The 25510-nt window shown below is 35.9% G+C and overlaps 1 protein-coding gene across 1 annotated transcript in view; it reads right to left on the bottom strand.

Moving 5' to 3' along the window:
* Positions 1-25510, bottom strand: part of GABRB1 (gamma-aminobutyric acid type A receptor subunit beta1) — a 158445-nt gene that overhangs the window by 88708 nt on the left and 44227 nt on the right. The window contains exon 5 of the mRNA XM_039241103.1: positions 12726-12808. Within this exon, the coding sequence (XP_039097034.1) occupies positions 12726-12808 (83 nt within the window). The remainder of the gene's footprint in view (positions 1-12725; positions 12809-25510) is intronic.

The following is a 25510-nucleotide window of genomic DNA, read 5'->3' as shown; positions in this document are numbered from 1 at the left end:
CCCCCCCCCATTCCTCCTTTCTTAAAACCTCTAACTTTGAATTTCATGAATTTCATATCATCTCACTGTTATCTGACAATCCAAGGTTAATTCTCCCCCTTTCTCTGTATGTTTAGCTTTTTGTCACCAACAGGCTCCTGTTTTAATTCTTTGTGAGTCCAATATCCATGCAGATTTTTTCTATATGCCCGACTTTAAGTCTTTGATCTCTTTTGCTACAACAATAATTTCCTCCATTTTACCATAGATCTTGACTGTCTAAGAAAGAACTTAGCACACATAAGAGGTTTCCTATGTGAATTCTGTTGGACTGATGTATAAGACTGAGAGCTGGTGTCCTGTGTCATTTTTGTCACTTGTTACCCTCTGCATGCATTCATACCTCCATATATATTCAACATACAGCTCACCTTGACCCAGGGGAGCTTGCCTTGACCCAGGTGGATTGCTTTTTTTTTTTTTTTCTGACCTACATTTTGGCAAGTAAACATAGTGTCTGAGACATCTTATCTATCGTGCTTTGGTTTTAGCTTTTGCCACTTATGTCATTGCACTTACAGTCATATTATCACCATCATCATCATTATCATCATTCAGTTATTATTGTTATTATTATTCAGTCCTAAATGGAACAAAACATAGAAATTTTGAATATTGATTATGCATGAACTTCTCTTCAAATTAAACTTTAAGAAAAGTAACTATGACCTGGTATCACAGTAGCAGAAGGATATTTCTTCCTAAACTTCATGCAGCCTAGGAAAAAAATGTAGTTTTATTACAACTGTACATACTTGTCAGGAACCTGAAAATTTAACAAAGTCAGGCATGGCCCTTTGATTATACTACTAGCTTAAAGTCTTGATGCAAAGAATTAGAAGGACAATAGGGAGAGTACTACTTTTTATTTCTTGGAGACATTTCCTAATATTTCCAATAAGATCAGATGACAATTATGCAAAACATCTTTTCCCTAAAAGAACAAAGTACAGTTTTGGCATATGTAGCATGTTTAAATTCAAAGAAGAAGAAATAAAATAATGACAGCAACAGTGAGAATAGGGTATTACAGGTAGAAAGTTCATAATTCAGTAACTGGAGACTGAGTGAATGTAGGTAACTTGAGAACCCATCACCATGGCAATTGGGATGGAGGAAGGCAAAGAGGAGGTAGACTCTGAGGATCTGGACAATAGCTGAGACCTTGAAACTAATGACTCATGATAGAATTATTATTGACCCCTAACGAAGAGACAAGGTTACATAAAATGAGAACCCTGCCAGGAAAACACCTTTGTCTTGAGTTGTAAAAATATGCCTAATCGACGAGAGGAGATATTTTTCTTTATTGACACACTAAGTATAGAAAGGGGCCTTCATCGCTCCCTGTGTGAAAACACTCATGAAAAATGTAGGTCTTACAATCACCGTAAGGATCAGAGTGCAAACCCCTTATACCTGCCTTTGCTTCAGGTGAAGCTAGAGCTTCAGCACCTGATGAGAAATACTCATAGTTATGACCATGAATCACAAAAAAAGAATACATAATTTTTAGAAATCTCTACTGAGATTTGAGATTCACATCAAAATATTGAGGTCTGGCAAACGTAGGCTCTTCAGAATGACTCATTAAGTCCCAGGATAGCTGAAGTGTGTAACTGTATGGCCTTTCTGCTAAAATCCTCTAGTTAGTGGACATGGAGTCAAGTATAAAATCATTGGAATATTTTTCATTACATTTTTCTTTATTGAAGTTAAATCTTTTCTGCATAGAAAATATTCACCCCGGTATCATTTTCAAAGTGGTTTAAAAGTACTAATGACATACCATATCTGGGAATCTTTCACATACAGAATGGTAGACCAACATGTTACCTACCCGGGGTAATTTACAAAACCTAAGCTGTTTGGTTTCAGCGTTTGGAAGTTTATTCAGGTCACCTGAAAATGACTTTTCTGCCTCCGTTAATTTAAAACTCAAACTCTCTTGAATCAAGTGCTGAGCAACCAGTGTGGCAAAGGCTTTTAGCTAATTATTTGAATCTCAGTAGGAAGCAAACAGGCTGGTGATGTTGACTGAGGAACACAGGTGAGACAGGTCTTTGTTTTTGTTTTTTGGGTTTTTTTTTTGTTTGTTTGTTCTCTTTTGATTTTTTTACGTTAGATTCTTCCTACTCAGTGTGGTCCGTGGACCAATAGCATAGGTATCGCCGGGTAGCATGTGAAAAATGCAGACTCTCAGGCCCCTGCCCAACTCATGAAACCAAAATGCATTCTAACAAGATCCCCATAAGCACATGCACATTTGACAAGCCCCGCAGGGAGCATCAGACAGGTGAAGGGTTTCCACTCTGACAGTTTCTAAGGTAAGAGCAGAAATGCTTGGGCTCTATGTCGCGGAATTTTCTTTGTCAGAATTGCAGGCCTATGTAATCTAAGTACTGGGAATACAATCTATTTGAAGTCCATGCAGTCACCTAGTGGGAGCTCTGTGACAAATCTGCCCTTTTACACAATCAAATGAGTTCAGTCAGTGCCTATGGGACAAGTGGTAGGGAAATGAAGATGAATATAGAAATTATTTTTAGATTATTTTTTTGTGATTGAAACAAATAAGCTATACTCGATTTTGGTTTGATAAACTATTCCTGTTAAAGCCTGTTGCTGTGTGTTCAATTCAAATATAAATTTTGACTAGCTTTCTTCTTTTTTTTAAATGAAAGAAAATGTTATTAAAGCAGCTAATGTGCATACCTCTCTTTCCCAAGTAGATAACTCCATTCGCCACAAAATTATATACAAATTAATGTGCCATTGATTGCATTCATATTAATACGTGGTGTGTATATTGGAGCTTTAAATATAGAGTAGCATCTTGTAACAACTTGACTTATCATTACACGGATTTGAATGTCTGGTTCAAGCACTTAATTCCAATGAAAGGCAGGGTCCATTGGTCTACCTATTTATTTCAAGGCATGCACTTTTAAAGAAAAAAAAAAAAGAGCCTTCTGCCAGAGGGGGATAAAGAAAAGAATAGCTTAAATTTTCTCCTTTGATCATTTCAATGATTTCTTTCTTTGAACATCATGCTATTTTCTGTTCTTTGCTATACTTTCTTCTCTAGTTCTGTTTCCATTCTGCTTCCCATTTAGGGAACTGGGTCTATTAGAAAGAGAGAAGCAGAAATTCGAAGCATTCTAGCCTTAAAGCAGGACCTGTCAAAGTTGGCTGCATATTGAAATCACCGGGGAGCTAAAAAAATGTTTGTGCAAGGACCCACCTTCCACAAATTCTGATGTTACTGTCCAGAGTGGGGTCATGGTATCAATATTTCAAAAGCTCTTTTAAAAAAATTTTTTTTTAATGTTAACTTTTGAAAGAGAGAGAGGCCGTGTGCAAGAGGGGGAGAGGCAGAGAGAGAGACACACACACACAAAATCTGAAGCAGGATCCAGGCTCCCAGCTGTCAGCACAGCACAGAGCCTGAACCGGGGATCAAACCCATGAACCTGTAGATCATGAGCCAGGCCAAAGTTGGACACTTAACTGATTGAGCCACCCTGGTATCCCCAAAAGCTCCTTTTTAAAATCTTTGATTTTAAAGATAAGAATAAAGCAATTTAAATGTGGAAACTATTTTAATTTTAAACACCTAAATAAAAACTGAATTATACATATTGTCACACAGTTCCAATAAGAATGTGGTTCACAGAACAATGCAAGTCCAGACCTCTCAAGAGAATATGTCCCTTTCCAAGATTACAGATGCTCATGCATCAGAATTCTGAGTAATGGATAGATTTTGAAACTGTAGCACCACCACAGTCAGTCAGACTTAACACTATATGAAAATGATTTGGGAACTAGTATTTGTAGCCATTTAGAAGAGAAAGGATTTCTGATCCTTGTGGAATCTGTTCCAATTATAGAAGTGACCTGGTAAAATAATGGTTATTCTTTAAATTATATCAATATTCAGTTTAGTTGACAAGAATGTCAGAAAACAAATACCCAACTAGGAACCCAACTGAGACAGATTCAGTAAAGAGTAAGACGAATTAAAACCTGCTTTGCTCTCAGGTGCCTACTTTGCATTCAGATATCACATACCTAAAAATCACTCACTTATACCCAGTGGGGAAGCTAGAGAGAAGAGTTTTCTTCAGAGACTACAAAAAAGGGCCAAGACGTAGACTTTCAAGTCAGATTTCTTGAATTCAAATCCCCTTTGGACCACTATCATTTTGTGATTTCAGGCAAATTACTACCATGATGCTTTGATTTCCTCCTCTACAAAATGGGTTAGAACACTAGGGTTTTGGTGAAGATTCAATGGGAAATCTTCGTTAAGTGTGTGGCCCATAGTACAGAATCAAGAAATATTAGCTATCACTATTATCCCAAGTGAACTAAAGCCCTCAGTTTAGCAAGAATGTCAAATTCTAGATCAAAGTTACATGATAAAATATGTTTTTAAGTGTTTGGTTAATACCTAAACCATTTAGGCAAAGTAATAAGCTTTATTTCCATTCCCTTTTTGGAAGCTAATAGCAAAATGGTCATCCATCAGAATACCAAGGAAAGAGGAAATTCCCAGGAATCTACATCTGTAAATCAGTGATATTCTCATTAATCTTCATAGCTCCTTATCCAAGTATGGAAAATAAACTTAAACTGTTTATAGGACTGAAGTGAACAGCTATAAGGCTAGCTTTATAGTCAAGTTGATTGCAAAACTAATTTTCATGAAAAGAACTCCGTTCTTCCACTAGCTTTTATTTTATAACTTTAAAAGATCAGAGACTTTACACAAAGAGTCCTTTTTCACAGTTTCAAAGAAGCAGCCTGGAAAAAGGAATAAATTAATTCAGAAATATTCCCTTCTTCCCTACACCCACCCCTCTGCTCATCAAAAAAGCTACAGGCACTAAAATTCATTAACATTTCTATGAACATAAATGTGAAATATTCATTTTCATTAAGTACTCTACTGAATATGGTAAAATCAAATTTATCTAAGGAGATATCCAATGCTGCTAATTTCCTTGACAATGGGGACATAAAGCAAGGGAAGTCATGAATCATTCATGAAGTTCAATTTACTTCTGTTATTTTTGGTGTTTAGCATCCATGAATAGAAAGTGTGCAGCATGTTGTAGATGCTATTTTTAAATTATTTCAGATCAGAATTAATGATTTGGCAGGCAGCAATAAAGTAAGAATGATTCAAAGGTTTTGCTTGTAATTATCCTATATTTCATATTTTCCTTGAGTATGTGTTCTTGTATTCATAACATTTTTTCTCTATTCTAATATCCTTTATATATCAGAATCATTTTAGAGCCAGTATTTTAGGAAAGCACATAAAGTAATTTACTGGTGATATAACTAAATTAAGTACACTCTCAGAGTCCTAGATTTTAGGGCTTAAAGACATCTCTAAGTTTATATAATTAACTGACCTCTCAAAGAAGAATGTCTTTTACGTTAATACTGGTAGGTGGCCATTTCCAATTAATTGAAAACTCTCTGTGGGATGGGACTCTTTCTTTAACAAAGACTTATTTCATGAATGGACACCTTTGTTCATTGGAAATATTTCTCTTAAATTCTACATCTCCCTTCCTACAACTTTTGCCTGCCTGTGTGCTTGTTGTTCCCTTATCACCAGCATTTACTTTACACACAGAGCCACATGTGGTCACCGCTTAAGAAATGCTAGCTGAATTGAATTGAAGGGGTTCAAATCTAGCACTCTGGTTGTGATAGTTTTGTGTCAACTTGAGTTGGCCAAACGTTGTTCTGCATGCTCCTACGAGGGTATTTTTGGCTGAGAGTAGCATTTTAATTGGCAAGCTGAGTAAAGTAGATTGCAATCCCTAATGTGGGCAGACCTCACCCAATCCACTGAAGGCCTAAAGAAAACAAAAATATGACCTTCCCCAGAGTAAGAGAGAATTCCTTTTGCCAGTCTTTGAATGGGGATAATCTGTTTTTTTCTTGTTTTCAGACTCAAATTGAAACACTGGCTCTTCGGGAAAGGGAGAGAGGCAAACCATGAAGAGACTCTTGAATACTGAGAAACAAACTGAGGACTGATGGATGTGAGGGGGAGGGAGGGATGGGCATGGAGGAGGGCACTTCTGGGGATGAACACTGGGTGCTATATGGAAACCAAATTGACAATAAACTATTTGTAAAAAAAAAAAAAAAAAGAAAAAAAGAAACACTGGCTCTTCCTGGGTCTCAAGCCTACTGGCCCTCAGGCTAGAACTGTACCATCAGCTCTCCAGTTTGCTGACTCACCCTACAGATCTTGGGCTTATCAGCTTTTGTAATTGCAGGAGCCAATTCCTTATAATAAATCCCTCTCTCTCTCTCTATTTATCTATCTAGAGAGAGAGAGAGATCCTATTGGTTATGTTTCTCTAGAGAATCTTGACTAATACACTGCTCAATACCAAGAATAACATTTCTCTTCTATATGATAACATTTAAAGCATTTGGAAATGGCTGTTATGCCTTCCTAAAATTTTCTTCCTAGATATCTTGGTCTCCTCTTCTGAAGGAAATGATCTTAATATGTATATTATAATATCTTAAGAACTTGATACATGTGGTTTCACCAAGACAGACTTTTGTAGAGCTGCTTCTGTCTCATGTCTGGATACTACACTTATTTTTATTTTATTTATAGGTGTTAAATAAAGCATTGCATTTCACTTCTGCTAACATCACATTTTCTCAGGGAATTTTCTATACCTGAGTTGAGCCACTTTATTAGGTGGACACATTTTTCTAATCCCCTGCTATTTTTTGAACAAGGAAACAATTTTATTTTTGAAATAATCCAACACGATCATGGCTTGACATTCTGTGTAGATGGCATTACTACCAAGACATTTAAATTGACACAATAAAAATATTCCTAGACTAAGAGATAGATTGATAGTTCACTAATTGAATAGATTAAGACAATGCCTAAGTTAAAAGTTTCCAAATCATGTTTTAAAAAGAAACAAGTATAAAAGTAACCCAGTATCATTAAATGTTACCTTTGCATGATAACTTGATTGTGGTTTAAGTAGGAAGGACAAAGACAATTAATGACTCAAGTGACCCCCCCCCCCCGCAACTGATAGTCATTCATCACATTTAGCAGCCTATCAAAATTCCAATTAAAATGTTTTTTTCCCTAACTGGCTCTTGGTTGACACATATTTCCAATCTTAAATTTCTGAGTTAGTCTTAAGGCATGAACACAAAATTGTACAAATGAAAGAATATTTCATTACACATAAAAAATCCCTGCCTTAAATCTGAGAAAAGTAGAGTTAGACTTATCTCCTAAAATTCAAAAGACTTGAAAAGCTTGGACCCAAAATATGTAGCATACATACACTCCACAGATACTTACTATCAGGTAGGAGACTAGGCTTTAATTATTGTCTTGTGAACAAAACAATGCTCCTTCCCTTCATGGAGTTTATAATCCACAGAGGGGGGAAAAATAATAAACATGGACATAAATACTACAATACTAAGTACCACTTGGGAAACTAACCAAATTTTGAAAGGAAATAAGTAGGGTTTCCTAATTTAGACTGGATTCTCAGGAAAGCCTCTAATTGGAGCTGGCAACTTAAGTGGGAACTATAGGATGAGAACAGGAAATCATCATGATGGGCAAAAGCATTTTCAGCCGAAGGAACAAGATGGTGAAGATAATGAGATAGAAGAAAGCTTAGTCTGCAGGACACAAAGAATCTGCGGTGTTGGAGTTAATGTAGTAAACAAGGGAAAGATAGCTATAGGGAAGGCAAGTCACACAGAGCTTGAAGGTTAAATTAAGAAGTGTGGAGAGGCTTTTTAGTGCATTGGGAAACCTTTGCATATTTTTATTTACTTTATTATTTTATTTTTTTAATGTTTATTTTTGAGAGAGAGAGACACACACACACAGAATCCGAAGCAGGCTACAGGCTCTGAGCTGCCAGCACAGAGCCTAATAAAGAGCTTGAACCCACAGACTGTGAGATCGTGACAGCTGAAGTCAAAAGCTTAACCAACTGAGCCACTCAGGTGCCCCAGAATATTTTTAAAGCATAGAAGTAAAAAGATTTGTTTTACATCGTGCAAAGATCACTCTGGTTGCTGGGTGTGGAATGGGCTGGAGAGAGTCAAGAGTGAAAGCAAGAAGACCAAGAGAAACATGGCTACAGTGATTCAGGTAAGAAGTAATGGTGGTTGGATGGCAGTAAGGCTGAAGGGAAGTGGAAGAGCTTGATAAATACCTTGCAAGTAGAATGGATGGTTCTTGAAAATAGATTGAATAGGAGGAGTGTGAGGGAGATGTCGACGATTAATCCTAGGATGGTGGGTGGATAGTGAAATTAAGGAGACTAGAAAGGAAACTCATTTGGGAGAGAAAAATTAATAGTTAAGTTTTGAGAAAATTAAATTTAAGATGTGTTTGCAAACACCACAATAGATATGCCAAGAGCAGGGCTATGTATCAGTTTGGGACTTCGAAGAGATCTGAGCTGCAGTTATATTTTTGGGGATCATTGGACTAAAGATGGTATGTAAAGACCTTCTTGTAACCTTTCTGAAAATATTGTCAGTGGAGGTGGGAGTTGGGAAGCCAGATTACAGTAGGTTAAGAAATGGAGACAATAGACAAGAAATATAAATCAATCTTTCAAGCAGTTTGTAGAAAAAGAAAGCAGAGGGATTAGGAAAAGCTTAAGGAGAGATGTGGGCATAGAGTAGAGATGTTTATGTTAAGAAGAGTTTTCAGCTAGTTTTTAGGCTGTGAAGAGAGGTAGCAGACTGGGTGAGATTGAGGATCTAGGAGATCAGGGGTGGAGGTGCGTGTGAACTTGAGAAAATCAATTAGAGGAAAACGTAATGGAATCCTGAACACTGGGGTCAGGTCAGCCTATTCAAGGAATAGAAGCATCTCTTCCTTTGAAATAGCGAGGGCTAAGTTAGAATGACGAAGACATAATGATCAGGCCATTCAGAGATTTCAGGCCAAAATGACTTCTACTTTTTGGGGTAAAGTGAGAGGTGACACTATCTGCTGATAGTCAGAGGGTAAGATTAGGTTGGAGATTTTCCTCAATTGTTGCTTCTGGGAATGGAAAAAGGCACCTGAATCCTCCATGGCTGTTATCCCAAGCCCTTTGTGTATCTCCATGAAGCTTGTGGCTATGAAGCCTTCACATGATAGCTTTATTGATTTCAAATTCCAAATGTTCTTAAAACTAAACTCCTTGATTGAATTTTCTATGTGCCATTAACTCATTTTATAGCATCCCAGGGCCAAGAAACTATTAATGTGCTCCAAGTTCAAGTAAATTTTCAATTTAACAAGGCTTTATGGCCTTTTCAATTTTACTTGACTAGATGACATTAAAGTAAAGCAAAACATCTTTAATTTGTCTCGAAGGACCTAACCAAGGGAAACATTTTCTCATCCTTGGGATTGTGATGGGAGAGAACATAAGCCAGTAAATTCTGTAAGGTAGGTAAAGTTTCTACTCTATTATTGGTCACAAAAGTGTGATTGGTGCAATCTTACCTTGGCAGAATCTCTACTTTATCATTCTTATCTCCCAACTAATACTAGAGCTTCTCATTTACAATCACTTTAAAGCTCAGTTAGAGTCTTCATAAATGTCAGTTCAGGGAGAGCTGTTTCAGCAAATAATGCAGCACATGTCTCTTTATGAAGAGTTAAAAAATAGATGACTGACAGATTCAGTATTTATTGATACTTAGCAACACATCGATTATGTACTTAGGCAAGAACAAGCAAAGCTCATTCAAACTCCATATTATTGCCATATGTTACTTAGTTACTTGAAGTTTTTACTCATAAGATTTAAAATCTCTTTATATTGGTTAATCTCTTGTTAAAAAGAGACACTCTTCAAGTAAGCTAAGGAATGTTGTCATTTGAGGCTTTTGATTTTTTTTTAGGTTAACGTCAATGGAATCAAGGACTATTCAGTTTCCTGCATCCACAGATGACTCTCCACTCTCTCTCCATGGTTGCAGTCATTTGACCTTTGGCCTAAGTGAAAAATTTTGCTTCAGCTTCTGAGATCTATTCTAACCTTTATCGGGGATAATTTTAGGAAATACAGACCAGTCTTTGGTTGACTCAGCAACCTTAACCCAGCTGAGAGTGACTCCAGTTGGTGTTACACATTTTTTTAACTTTTTAAAAATTTTTTTCTAGAGAGAGAGAGTGTGTGTGTGGACATGAGAGGGGGAGAGAGGCAGAAGGAGAGAATCATAAGTGGGCTCCATGTTCAATGTAGAGCCAAAGCAGGGCTCTATCCCGCAACCCTGGATCATGACCTGAGCTGACATCAAGAGCTGGGCCTCTATCAACTGTGTCACCTAGGCGCCCCCTTTTTTCTTTAACTTTTTTATTAGGTGTTATGCCCCTAATGATTGATGTTCTTTGCTTTCTTGCTCACCTATTGATTGGAGGATTCTGTGAAGGAAAGAAAGTACATTACCTGGGTTTGGATCCTCTCTTTACCACTATCTTTGCCTGTGGTTCTGGGTTAATTATTTTACTTTTCTGAGACTCAGATATATACTCTCAAATGTTATTAGAAATACTTATGTTACAGAGGTGTTGTTTGGTGAATAGAAGACAGTTCCATCCCCCCTGCGGCCCCCTTTCTCCCAAGTTTCTGCCTTCATAGACTCCTCATTGCACAAATTCTCCAGGCTTGAGTTTTTGCTTTGCTTTAGGTAAATATTTTTAGGGACTAGATTTCTGTGAACTGCTATTGGATCACTTTGATGATGGTTACCATCTTCCTGCATTCGTACATATTAGCTGATTTTAGGGTCCTAGTTTCTATGCCTTCCATCTGCCCAGAAAACTGGTTGCATTTTACAGAATTGCCTCAATGATTATGATATGCTTGGGTTGCCGCCTATTGCCTGATATCATATTTTCTGATAACTTTGAACTATCAGGATTCTTGGGCTTCCCCTCATCCCTGTCCCACAGAGGTTATGTTTAACTTCTACCTCATTTACAGTTTTTGTTTGGGTCATTATATAATATTATAAATGTACCTAAAAGTCACATATTTTCTAAATATAAACAAGGAAGATCACCTGCTTAAAGAAGATTATAAACCCATGATAACAGGAAGGCTTGATATGAATTTTAAAATACACATTTTGTGAGAAAATGGTGCTAATTTCAGGACTTGCAATTTATAACACAGAAACAAGTCAAGTACTTGTCAAAATTCATTGCTTCTTTATATGAATGACGTAGACCAGAAGATCTTATAATCTCAAGAGGTTGTCATACCTTAATGCCCACACAGAAGCAAAGGCAACAAATCAGTAGAGTCAGTGGAAGAGAGGTCAAGGGTAAAAGCCAACCTATATGAATGAGCAATTCATCCTTCTCTTTCCATATCAATTCTAAAATCTAAGGTTTACTTGCTTAGCTAAAGTTCAGCCTTATTTATAAAACATCATTAGCCATTGATAAATAGTTGGGTTCATATTTGATTTCTACAGTTTAATTTTGGTTGTCATTGGCATTTAAACCAAAAGTCACCATCAATACTTTCATATATTAACTTTATTCGACCAACTTATTTATGCATTGTGCTTTAAAATTAGAATATTAATTAAGGAACAACTCATGAATGTTCATGTTCATTCCAGGTTCTAGTGGTAGTAGATCAGTTTGCATGTCTAAATATAGAGCTATATCTACAAACAAAACATCTTTATTTATTTCCGAGCCTGTATACAGCAAAACGAGAAAATGGATGTGATTGCTTAATAATCAGACACTGGTGAATACATTAATTCTTTAATAATACTATAGGGTCATCTGGAATTTTCCTTTGGCATTTTGATGTTTAGATCTGGGAGTATTTTAGGTTATCTAAATAAATAGCTCTCTATTTTCTCACAATACAGTAAGCAGTTTTATAATGCTCTGAATTACCTACTGTACCCTTCTGTGCCTCTGAAAACCACGAAATCACCTAGGCCTGGTATTCACAATAAATGGGCTCAACTGCCTGCCCGTTGATGGCTGAGAAACAATGAAATAGAGTTAATCAGATTAAATATTAGTGACTAAGATATTCTAATTGTCAAGAAAGCAATCAGTGAAACACAATCCAACAAGACAAAAATCAGTTACTAGACTTGAAAAATATCAGCTCTTTGGCCCAAAGCACAAGCCCATGACTACTCTCATCCTGTTCTTCCCATGAAGAAAGCCTAATGTGCACAAGGCTCTAACAAACTGTTTTTCTAAAAGTCAGCAATTTGCAGTCATTCACGTGCACAGACTATAGAACCAAAAACCATCTCACGAGGTCTTTTCATATTAAATTGTTTTCCCTCTCTTAATTAATGCGGCTTGGAGATTAGAAGGCCTTGGGAGACACTCTACCCTAAGGAGAAGGCATGAGTTCATAAATTGTCCAGCCAAAATAAGTGGACTTTCTCTAATGGTTCAAAAGTATAACTGCATTGAAATGACCCTTGAGTCACCAATATGAGGGAAAATGTCACTGGACTGTGAATCTCTTGAAAAATTGGCAAGAAAGTGTAGCTGAAAGTATCCCAGGACCAATTACTCAGTGCAAGGTTGAATTTAATTGGGTCAAGCAAACATCCCTCTTTCTCATTCCCCTGTCCAAGTAACTCACAACTTTCAATCTCCAGAGTGCAGTTTTGCTCATCCAGAGGATATCTTCGTAGATCCATCATACATGCAGCTGTGGTTGTGATCCTGTCAGGACGAAAGAAAAGACAGCATCGTGAAGATGATGACTTTCATTTCCAGACTTCTCAGCCCCAAATCATGTTTACCACTTGGCATCAAAATTTTATGATTAAAATTTTTGAAGTTGGGTAGATTAAGTTCAAGTCTTTGCTTTGCTGCTCACTAGCTGTCCTTTTATCAATCAAAACACGGCTGTGAGGATTAAGAGAGATAATGTGTGTAAAGCTCCTAGCCTGTTGCCTCATAGTTAGTAAGTGCTCCAAAAATGATGGTCATTTTATATCTGTTATTATCCCATGGTCTTTCCTATACTTACTAGCATCTAGCAATGTCTGTGACAGTATCTACAGTGAGTCTGGCCTTATGAGTAAGAGGAGATCAACATTATGCATCAAAACCTATCTCCCTCGCCTGCTATAGCCTAATAATAAAACAACAAAAATGACGAGAACAATAAAACCCACCTTTCATGACAGTTGGGTCCTCACATTCCTCACTATTAGAAAGATTTGTTGGATTCATCTGAGACCCTCTTCTACCTATACTCAGCAGATAGCATATAACCAGTAAAGAAACACAGACTGTATTTACCAGTTTTTGCTCTCTGGTGACCTTATTTGTTTACGAAAATCCCAGGACCTTGAATCTAGATATCCTACTGGGATTTTCCATTATCTCTCCATTTTCTCTTGCCTGTAAAGTGCCCTAGAATGTTGAGTGGGAGAGTGCCTTAAATTCCTTTGGCTAGTCCATGCTTACAAACATTTGGTACCACTTTGTAATTGACAAAGTACTTTTATTTAAAAAAAATTACATAATCCTTCTATGCCAAGTAATATATAATCATATTTTAAAGAATTCAAAAGATTTCAATTTAGCAATGTTTCCTTTCTAGCTTAATCCACAGGAGCTACAATACTGGACATTTTTCATAAATACTCCACATGTCAAAGAAATCAGGTAGGTCTTCTTAGGGGAAAACTTCTTAGATAGCATCCTTCCACATCTGTTCTGAACCTTGCTTGTTTTCATTATCAGAACATCTTGGATTTGGTCCCATGTGAGTAAATAATAGGCTGTCTTCAAAAAATTTACTATACTAGGTTCAGTTATATGGAAATATTGTAATTTATTTTCCCAATCAGTTTGGTGAGCATTTACATTGTTTTCTGTTTTTTTACTTTTACAAATGAAGACACTCTGAATATACTGGTATACTCTACTATGTCTGCCTATATGTGTTGGTTATTTCTAGAAAAGGAATTGTTAGAAAGAATGGTATGTACATTTGAAATTTTGCCACATTGTTCTTCATAGAGATTGTGCCAACTTAGACTCCCATCAACAACGTGTTTAAATTTGACAAAGTATTTCTCAAACCTATGTTTTTTGTGGCTTCTAAGATGAGTTATTGTTTTGATCATTTATGTTAACCTAACAGAACCTTCTTCTTTAAAACCTTATTAGGAAAAATACTGGCCGTTTCCAATTTCTCTTTGGCTTTCCTTATGAAAAATGAAAGTTTACCAAGGTGAGCATTTGCATGTTTCCTTGAAACCTTTCTTAGACAAGATGTTGGTCAGTTTAATCAGATTTATTTGACAATCTTCATTAGGCAAGAACAAAAGGAATTTTAAAATTCAATTAAAAAATTTCTTCTAAGTATTTTACAAAAATTATGAAGACTAGTTGTATTTCAGAATTTAGCACATAAAAGGATTTTTCTAGATTCCTTATTGCTTCCCACTCCCATTAGCATATGAATTCATTTTTGCACTTAATAATATATCATGGAGATCTTTTGTTGCCTGAAAAGATAATTCCACAACGTTATTTTTATGGTCTGCGTAGTATATCAAACGCCCTCAAAAAGGCAGCACAATGAATATTTTAAAATGCTTTAAAACATCACTTATCTACTTTACTATATTCCTTGTTTAACAGCTGCTTATGAATTAAAACTTCAGGAGGAAGTTCTTCCCTAGAAATTACTAGTGTGGCCACCCCTCTGATCCAATGACTTATCCGATAATTCTCAACCAGAGATAACTTTTCCACACAGGAGACATTCGGCAATATCTGGAGATATTTTTTATCATCAGGCTGGGAGTAGAGGCTTGATACCAGCCTCTGATGCCTGGAGGCCAAGGATGCTGCTAAACATTCTACAATCCCCCAGATACCGGCCACCAATAGAGAATTATCTGTTCCCAAACATCAGTAGTGCCAAGGTTGAGTGACCTGCCACAATGGTGGTTTTCAAACATTTTTCCTCTGAGGATACCTTTAATAAAATGAAATCTAGAGAATATCAGCATATAAAATACAAATGAAATGAAAGCTTTATATATATTTTTAATATGAAATTAATCTTATAAATGTACATGTTGACATCTATTTTAATGAGCACAGAAATTTGAAACAGAGGTTATGATTAGAATTATGGTCTTAAACCTCTCAACACAATTATTTTTATGTTGTATTTTATTTGCATAATATCAAAAACTCCTAATAAGTAAGGAAATACTTGCTTCTAAAATCGTACATGACTGGCCATGGGCTACCTTGAATTGTCAGGGGCATCCCCCAAGTGATAAGTAACGTTCTCTAAAATCAATCACACTTTTACAAATGGTTCAGATACACCCCTAGGTGGATGGACTCTAGTAGGTGTTTAATGATGGATTAAAGGGAAGCTTTCTTTGGTGCTTCATGCTCTGCTTAAGTTGATCTGTAGCAAAAGTTAATGCTATGATGGTCTTGAATGCATTAAAATGTGGCATAAGACACAATACAATGTGCTTGCTTATTAAAGTTTAAAATAATTATAACGTTTAAAAATCAAATTAAAATCAAATATTTGTGGAACTATTGAAAAGCTTTAGAGATACTTGAGAGCATCATTTGAGCTGCGTTGGTCAGCATATCTCACTTAATTGGCCTCATTTTCAGACATGTGTCATCTAGGAAGCAAACTCATCATATCCGAGTAAGGACATGCATTAAAACCTTAATGCTGAACCATGGACTCACATGTTGTGAGGCTCTGGAAGTTTGACAAAGCAATTTGAAAAACCAACAAACAACTATCTATAAATTATTAACAAATGTTTCATATGTATGGGTCCTAGGAATTGTGAGTGTTAAAAAAAATCTTTGTAAAGCGTAACTGCAGTTACTGTTGCTATTCTTTATGATCAATTCATTCAGGAATCAGCAGATATAATCTAATTGATAATCACCTTGGGAAATGATATATCACATCAGAAGCTTGCCCATCACCTGATGATTTTTCAATTAGTATCACTTGGACCAGTTTACTTTTGCCTCAAGTACCATTATGAAACCAAGCAGAGTTAAATAATCACAACTCAGAAAGGGGAAGAATCAGGGCAGCTCCAGGAACCTGAGCTGTGAAAAGTGCCCAACTTTCTCTGAGGAAGACTGACATTAGTGAAATAACTTCCTTCTTGGGATCTCTCTATTCCAGATTTAAAATTCTTAAGAGGATTTCATTGGCTCAACTTGGATTAGGTGCCAAATCTTCCAAAATCATTTTGTAAGAGCAGGAAGGAAAGTTGCACTCATACAAATATTGTCACCAGGGACACCCAAACGTTGCTTATTTAAGAAAGGAGGAATCACTGAGGCTCAGACAGGGACCTCTATGCAAGTAGTTACTCATAAATTTATGTTGTGGCCTGTTGAAATGTATGTAACCGAGTGTCGGTCTCTGCTAATTTAAGGGTTTGGCATTTCCAGATTTTGTAATACTTATGGCTAAGTGAGCTGAGTGCCCTTAGCCCTTTGTAAGAAAAGAATTGCTGAGCAAGAATTCCCAGGATCATCAATAAAAACAGAGATGTCCCTGGGCAGAGCTCTGCTCAGCCGTTCTGTCTTCTGGGTACGAAGCAGCAATGAGCGTTTCTAAGAATGACGGCTCCCTGTGTTTCCATTTGTTCACTTTGCTGAATGTAATTGCTCAGTAGTGGTTAGTCACCTCCATAATTGATTAACACATCCACATGGAAATGTACTCACACTGTGGCTGAAGCGGCCTGATAGTCTAAATCTTTTATGGAATCAAAGGTGCCAAAGGTTGCAAAAGCTGGATGGGCTGAGGGCTTCAACAGTGAAGTGTTTTTTTGAATTCTGTGTTTCACTTTTAACACCCAGGTCATTCATTCTGAGTGAGTGAAAACATTATTATTTGTCGATAGCAAATGAAAGTACAATAGAGTAGAACCAGCTAAAAGTAAAGGCATTAACTCTTTTTCTGAACACAGCCTTCCCAGAGGTACAGATTCATGACAGCTTAACATTCATCTGTCTTTTTTCAAAGACATTTAGAGTGGCTTACATTATAATCCAATTTATTGACATTTTGAAGGTTAGGTCAGAACACTATAATAGGCTGTTAGTTAAAACTATGGTCCCATGAGGCTTTTGAGTGAATGGAAATCACACTGCTGTTGTAGTCATTTATTAAGGTGTATGTTGTATGGTCACTGACCTTAAGAGTCACTGTAACTGCAAATCATGTATATTTGATATCTAAGGGCTGTATGACTCTCATTGCTGACAAAATACAACCCAGTAAGTCCTGGCCTATAAATAGATTAAATTCAGTCACACACACACACACACACACACACGGAGAGGGCACTTTTGCCAATAACAATGTCAACTCAAATCAATGAACAAATTATGATTGAGATTTTCCCATAATCTTCAGTTCTATAGGGACGAGTTCCCAAATTTTAAATGTGATATCTCTAGAGCAAAAATCTACTATTTAATAGAATCTACATGACAAAAAAAATTAGGAAACAGAGGAAAAAGGCAGCCTGAAAATGCTAAACTGAAATGACAGCCCTTGGGGCACCTGGGTGTCTCAGTGGATTGAGCATCCGACTCTTGATTTTGGCTCAGGTCATGATTCCAGGGTCTTGTAATCAAGCCCTACATCAGGCTCCAACTGAGTCTTTCTCTTTCTGCCCTCCCCCTGCTCACAGACTCTCTCTTTTTCTCTGTTAACAAAAGGAGATGAATTACTATGTGAGATTTAAGTATAGGGAAGGAAATTTAAGCATGGGGAAGGAAAATGATGGAGTAGCAAAATTTAAAAAAATAATTATATTTAATATTCGGTTAAAACGTTTTTGCATTAACTGTGATAATTTTTCTCTATTTACCTAAACCAATACCAACACACACACACACACACACACACACACACAAACACAATAAAGCCTTATGTAAATGTTTTATTTTTATTCTTGGAAAGGGGCTGAATGGCATATCTTAACAGCATTCATGGAATAGTACTCTATAGATTGAACCAATTCAGTTTCCCAGTTACCAAACATTTAGTGGCTTAAACAACAACAGATTTATTCTTTTACAGTTCTGGAGGTCAGAAGTCCTAAAATGAAGGTTTTAGCAGGGCTGTGTTCCTTCTAGAGGCTCTAGAGGAGAACTATTTTCTTGCTTTTTTTCAGCTTCTAGAGGCTGCTCACATTCCTTGGCTCCTGGCACCTTCCTCCATCTTCAAAGACCATCCTTCCAACATCTGCTTCTGTCTTTACATCCCCTCACCCTCCTGCCTTCCTTTTATAAGAAACTTTGTAATTGATTACACTGTGCCCATCCAGATAATCCAGAATAATCTCATCTCAAACCCTTAAATTAATCCTGCCAGCAGAGTCTCCTTGACTCATAAGGCAACATATCCACAGGTTCTGAGAATTAGGACATGGACATCTTTGGAAAGCCATTATTCTGACTACAGAACATGCATTATTTAATTTGTTATTTACAATTGCCTTATTATGTTGATGTCATTTTTATGCTATTTTCAAAGATATAGAAACTGATACCTGATGGGGTTAAGAAATGTTTCCAAGTTTACATGATCTAAATAGTAACACTGGGATTCACATTCATATATGACAGACTTAAGACTTGAGGTTTATTTTCTCTTCAGTTACTATATTCAGGGCAGATAAGTCTAATCAGAGAACTATTGGTTAAGTGTAGGAATTATTTATTTCTCCTATAGGCAGTAAAATAGTGTAAAAGAAACATTAAGATCTGACCTTACTATACATATGCGGTGTTTATTTAATTATCGGTAATTTAAGACATACTTTACCCAATCAATAATGAGTACAAAACTGAAAGAAGATGCACCAGGAATCAAGCAATCCTGTGAGCACTGAGGCTCTAGCAGTTAAAAATATCCAGCTACACCATCATGCTGTCATAATTTTTTTGATTTTTGGAGGGTTGATTTTAGTATACTGTCAGATCTCAGAAGATAGAAGATAGAATCACTATCAATGGGTTTCACAAAATAGCCACGTATGGTACGCTCACTCTCATTTGGGTAAAACCATCTTCGCCATTTTTCTAGAAATCCAAATATCTCACATCAGAGAAATGTTTATATTAACAAGAAGGCATGAAAATCATTCAGAAGGAATAGAGTTCAATCCTACACTTGTTTTGTTAGTGGCCATTTAGACAAAAGATGCCTTAGCCTGGGTTTGTGATGTTCCAAGAATGGAGGTGTTATGGAAGTGGACGTGTTGTGGAACGAGGAAAGAGAAAAGAGTTATTATATGCACATAGGAGCTCAGGGATTGGTACACAGGAGTCACTCAATTAACTCCAGCTATTACTTTTAAACTACATGCTTCAAAATAAATACATAAATAAATACATATACGTTTACTTATAGAAATACATTGTGCGATTAATGTGCGGTCATAATAAAACATCTGGGAAATGTAGACACTTAGAGATAAAAGGATACAAATGACCTATAATCTCATTACTACAATCTTATTAATTTCCTTTCTTCTAAGTATATTGTTTAGCAAAGTGAAATTACACTATATTTAATAATTTCATGTGCTGTTTTTTGGTTAACCTTAACGGTAAGAATTTAAGTAATGCATTTATAGTCTTCATGAACACATTTTTAATGGATATTCAAGATTTTGAAACGTAGATATTTTGCTATACTTAACCATTCCTCTTGGATGACATCATTAAGTACTCTGGTTATGTTTTAAAAAATCCACACTAAATAAATACTGTTCTCATTGCTACTCTTACATATTTACTTTCCATATTTTGACTCCAGGTCTCTGCTTTCTTTTCTCCCTTTGTTTTTGTACTTTTACTGCTGAATGTTAATGATACTCTTCTCAGTGCAATCTCAAGCAGTTGTTTATAGGTAATTAGTTACATACCAAATGTTGTGTAAATGGGCTCATTTTTATTCATTTCTGTCGAGCCAGGGTGATTCATGAACCACTTTGTTAATTTGAAAAGCTGTTTATAAATCAGAGAGTCCTGGGGCAGGGGAGCAGCAAAAAAAAAAAAAAAAAAAAAAAGGTAACAATAGGGCAATAGTAATTAATAGACGCTTGTCAAGGATTCTATGCCAACCTCAGTCATCTTTTACCTTAAGTATCTGGCTGAGTTTAAGTAAGACTATTTTCCCCGATTATATCACTATATTCATATAGCTGTGAAGTATAAAAGCATCTTTTAAATTTCTATTATATTTAATATTTCCCAGTAATAATTATCTGAGGTCCGCGTTAAGGGGCTGAAAAAACATGGCTCCCTCCTCCAAATCAGAGCATTTTTGTTATCATTTTGATCATCAGGAATTTCTGTGGTGGACAAACTGTGAAGAATTAAGATGATAACGACCCTTAAGCAATGAGAAGGGACTTAAAAATTGAAGTCAAAGTCAGATATTTACCTCGACTGGAATGCCATGACTTGGTAATCAATAAGTGCAGGTTAGTTAAACAAGGAGTCAGAGAGAATTAGGAGGTAAAGCAAAGTTACAGATCTTCTTTCAAAATTATTAATTTTTGACTTATTTGCAAATCTGCTCTGTTGCCTTGCCACATGATGACTTCTCCTGAAAGGTAATCAGGGTAATCTTGAAATGGTGTTCCTGAAGGAGTGAAAGAAGATTCAGGAGTGATAAAACATTAAAATACTGCAGAGTCCTAGGATAATGGCTTTCTGTTGAGAAAAATACAAAAAAAAAGCAAAACCCAAAATGAATATAAGTAAGACAGGAGTATAAATTGTGCAAAGTTTCTAGCTACCCTATGTCAAAAGAAAAGCAGGGCTTGGGACACCGTTCTTTTCCTTTTTAAATAAATAGTACATTTACTAAAATATTCTGAAATTAGTGGGGAATGACTACTTCTATCATGACAACAATAAACATTATCATGTATTTAACTGCATCCCTTTCCTTCCAATGTCTTTGGACTTTTTACATACTTGCAAAACCGTGTTTAGAATTCTCTTATCTTCCCTTCAATCTTAATATCAGAAACACTTTCCTCTTTGGCATCAGGATTACAAATTTTTCACTAGGAAACAGTGAACATTTAGATGCTTCTAATGTTGGACATTTAGATGTTTTTCACTTTTATGAGTTTAAAATAAAGCTAAAATACTTATATGAATATATGGCTTTTCCATATTTTGAATTATTTATTTGGGATAGAGTCACAATAACTCGGATTACTCTATCCAAAGTTATGAAAGTTTTTATGGCTTCTCATAGTATACAGGGCCAAAATGCTTTCTTAAAGAAATTCCTATTTTGTAATGCAAGAAAGTATCAGTTTCCCTATATTACTGCTCAAATGGATATTGTATTCTTTTTGTTAACAGATGAAAAATGGTACTTCAAATTTATTTTACTTTTTTGATAACCAGCACAGTAAAATCTTTTTATATTTATTTAAAGATGTATTTGGACACTTTCTTTAGAAACTAAAATCATTAGTGATATAGAAATCTGTGATTTAAAAAAGACCAATAATGGAATTCTACCAAATATCAGGCAGGAGTGAACAATTTCCTTATAGTGTAAATTCACTGCTGTCATGTTCAATTCACTAGATGAAAAAATATATGTTGACCTTAATATCATTGTTGACATGTATGTTCATGGTTTTAATATGAACATTTTTTGAGGGGGAGGTATAAATTATAGAAATAAAAATATAAAATAAAGCCACGTTGCTTTTGTTGGTTCATAATGAACACCCTGAAAATTAAGCCAATTGATTCTTAAATCCCACATATGAGTGAAATCATATGGTATTTGTCTTTCTATTACTGACTTATTTCACTTAACATAGTACTCTCCAGCTCTATCCAAGTCCAACGAACATAGTGGAGGAAAATAAAGGGAAGAAAATCAAGAAACAGACTCTAAATTATAGAAAACAAAACTGATAGATCCCAGAGGGGAGGTGGGTGAGGGGGATATGGGTTAAACAGGCGATGGAGATGAAGGAAGGCACTTGTGATGAGCACTGGGTATTGCATGTAAGCAATAAATCACTCAATGCTACACCTGAAACTAATATTACCCTGTTTATTAGCTAACTGAAACTTAAATAAAAACTTGAAAAACAAATTAAGCTAATTGAGAGGTGATTGTATATTCTAGAAGACAAAAATAGAAAGAGGATTTTTTGTTTCCAAGTTAATGATGAAGCATTCCAGATATTGCAATCATAAAATATAAATAAAATAATATTATTTTTGTTCCTGTGTTTTTATAAGCATAATTCTCCAAATGGAGCTATAAAATAAAATAAGGTTTCTTTCTTATCAATTTTATTGTAAGTACAATGTTAAAGAGTTAAAATCTGGAGAGTTTAGTAGGACCCAGCCATTCTACTTTTAGATGCCTATTCATTTGCACACAAGAAGGCAAAAGTAGGGGTCTTTATCAAAGACTCTGTGTAATAGCAAAAGCAGGTTAACACCAAAACTCTCCAGCAAAGCAAAATGGATACACAACTTGGGTATATAGGCTGTGAACTACCTGATAGCAATTAAAATAAATGAACTAGACCTACATGTATAAACATGTATATCTCACATAATGTGAAGCCAGAAAGGGCGCCGACAAAAAGTTATATAAACAATGGAATATTATTCAGCCATAAAAAGAATGAAATCTTGCCATTTGTAATGACATGGATGGAGCCGGAAAGTATTATGCTAAGTGAAATAAGTCAGTCAGAAAAAGACAAATACCATATGATTTCACTCATATGTGGAATTTAAGAAACAAACCAAATGAACACGGGTGGGGGGGAAGAGGCAGGGGACAAACGAAGAAACAGACGCTTAGCTAGGGAGAACAAACTGGTAGGTATCAGAAGGGAGGTGGTGGGGGATGGGTTAGATAGGTGATGGGGATTAAGGGGTGCACGTATTGTGATGAGCATTGTGATGTTGTATGGAAATGTTGAATCACTACATTGTACACATTAAACTAATATTAGATTGCAAGACAACTAACTGGAATTTAAATAAATTGAAAAAATAAAATACAATCTTACAAGACCAAATTATATGCCTTAGGAAATCACATGTGTGTACATGTATAGTAAAATTTAAAAATGTATACCTTGAATTGATAAGTAGCAATTTTGGCATAGTAGTGTCTCAGCAGGGAGAGGCAGGGGAAGAAAGAGATAGACTGGGATGGAGATAGTCTTCCTCCATCTTTCCTTCTTTCCCTCCCTTCCTTCCTCCCTCCCTCCTCTCCCCTTCCCTCCTTTGTCTATGTATCTGAACAGATAAATCTTCAAATAACTCACTTACACTCTTATTTTAAATGTTATTTTGGACTAGCTATAGCCACCTTCTGTCCCTATCCTAGAATTACCACTAAAAAAGTAAAGGAACACAAAGTGTATCTTTCCCTCACATTCTCTATACTTAACTGGCATTTAGTAGTGAATGATAATTATAATCTTCTGAAATGAGTACCTCCAGTTAAGATATCTATCAACTTATACATATTTCCTCATATGTATACATATGATTCATATATATATATGACTCACACACACATATATATATATATATCATATCTATTTCCTCAAAGTTTCATCACAATTTGCAATTATATGTCTGTTTGATTACTTGGTTTGTGTGTGTGTGTGTGTGTGTGTGTGTGTGTGTGTGTGTGTAGCTACTTGACTAGATAGATGGTAAGTGCCGCAAGGGAAATCACCTCTTAATGATGCTTTTACCAGTGTCCAGCCCAGTGTCTGGCACTAGAATTGAGGTGTAAATTAATGGAATTAGTTTGTTACTTCAGGAAACACCAAAATCATTACTTCTGTAGAGAAGAGGAAAAAGACCACTGTGCTGTCTTTATTAAAAAACCAATACAGATTTGGTATATCCTGGATTACAGATTTAAAATGAAGGTCCATTTCCTCCATACCGATTCAATTTCTTATTAAAAACTCATTTGGGTGTATTTGCTAAGTAAACAGCCAGAGGCTATTGTCAGTTGGATAATTTCTAGGGGCACAAAGCTGCTTTGATGCATCCTTAAATTGAGCCCCGATGGGGCGCCTGGGTGGTTCAGCTGGTTAAGCATCTGACTTTAGCTCAGGTCATGACCTCACGGTTTGTGAGTTAAAACCCAGCATCAGGCTCTGTGATGACAGGTTAGAGCCTGGAGCCTACTTCGGATTCTGTGACTCCCTCTCTCTCTCTGTTCCTCCCCCACTCATGCTCACTCTTGCTGGCTCTCTCTGTCTCTTAAAAATAAATATTTTTTAAAATTGTTTAAAAAAAAATTGAGCCCCTTGTCATAGGATATCTCCTCTGTTAGGGTTTTTGGAGGCCATGTGAGCAAACAGTGGCCATAACACTAGTATTTGCATTAAATAGTCCAAATGTAAACAGGGTCCCATAAACCCTCTTCCATTGCTAGCAAGAGAACCTATATACACTAGGGCCTCAATGTACAAAAGGTTGGTTTTCTTTCTAGGAGCAAAATAGGGACTGTCATTATTAAATGAATGAATGGAAGGGGACTTCAGTAGTTAATCTGTGTCAGTTTCTTTCTCTTGATTGGTGAGTGGGCCAGAGGCTGGACTTTTCTGTGTGAAATGCAAGAATATACTTGACATGAGAAAGTTTTGGTTTTTAATCATCAAAATATTAAATTTTCATCAGCTTCAATGGAATGCTAACTTCCTAGGCAGTTAATAATAATTTTTGTTGCCTGGCTTTTTTTTTAATTATTATGTTTATTTATTTATTTATTTATTATTTATTTATTTTACAAATAGTTGATTGTCAAATTGGTTTCCATGCCTGGCTTGTTTTTCAATTTAAGATGTGAAGAAAAATGAAGGAATATTTAGACAATCTGGAAGTGAAGTGTACATGGACATAAAGAAAGAAACTTAAAAATATCTTGTAACAAGAACTAACATGATGTTGTTCTTATGTATAAAAATTATGTATAAATAGCATATCTGTAATTCTACTACCATCATTATTCTCCATTGAATAGTGGCAATGCACATTTCCTATGTTTCTATCTATTTACATTGAAATCCTTAAATATTAGTTACACCTGAAGAAGGCCGTGATTAATTTCTTAAAACCCAAGTGCAATCAAATTACATAATTCACAGCAGTGCTTTTTCAGAATAGTCCTTTTATTTATTTGTTTGTTTGTTTGTTTGTTTATTTAACATTTATTTATTTTTGAGAGGTGGGGATGGCCAGCGAGAGGGAGACAGAGGATCCCAAGCAGGGTCCGTGCTGTGAGCACAGAGTCCCATGTAGGGTTCATGAACTCATGAACTGTGAGATCATGACCTGAGC

The sequence above is a fragment of the Hyaena hyaena genome, unplaced genomic scaffold (genome assembly GCF_003009895.1).
Source record: "Hyaena hyaena isolate Hyena2069 unplaced genomic scaffold, ASM300989v1 scaffold_187, whole genome shotgun sequence".
NCBI lineage: Eukaryota > Metazoa > Chordata > Mammalia > Carnivora > Hyaenidae > Hyaena > Hyaena hyaena.
Note: the sequence above shows the minus strand (reverse complement) of the source record. Positions and strands in the feature narration are given on the sequence as shown.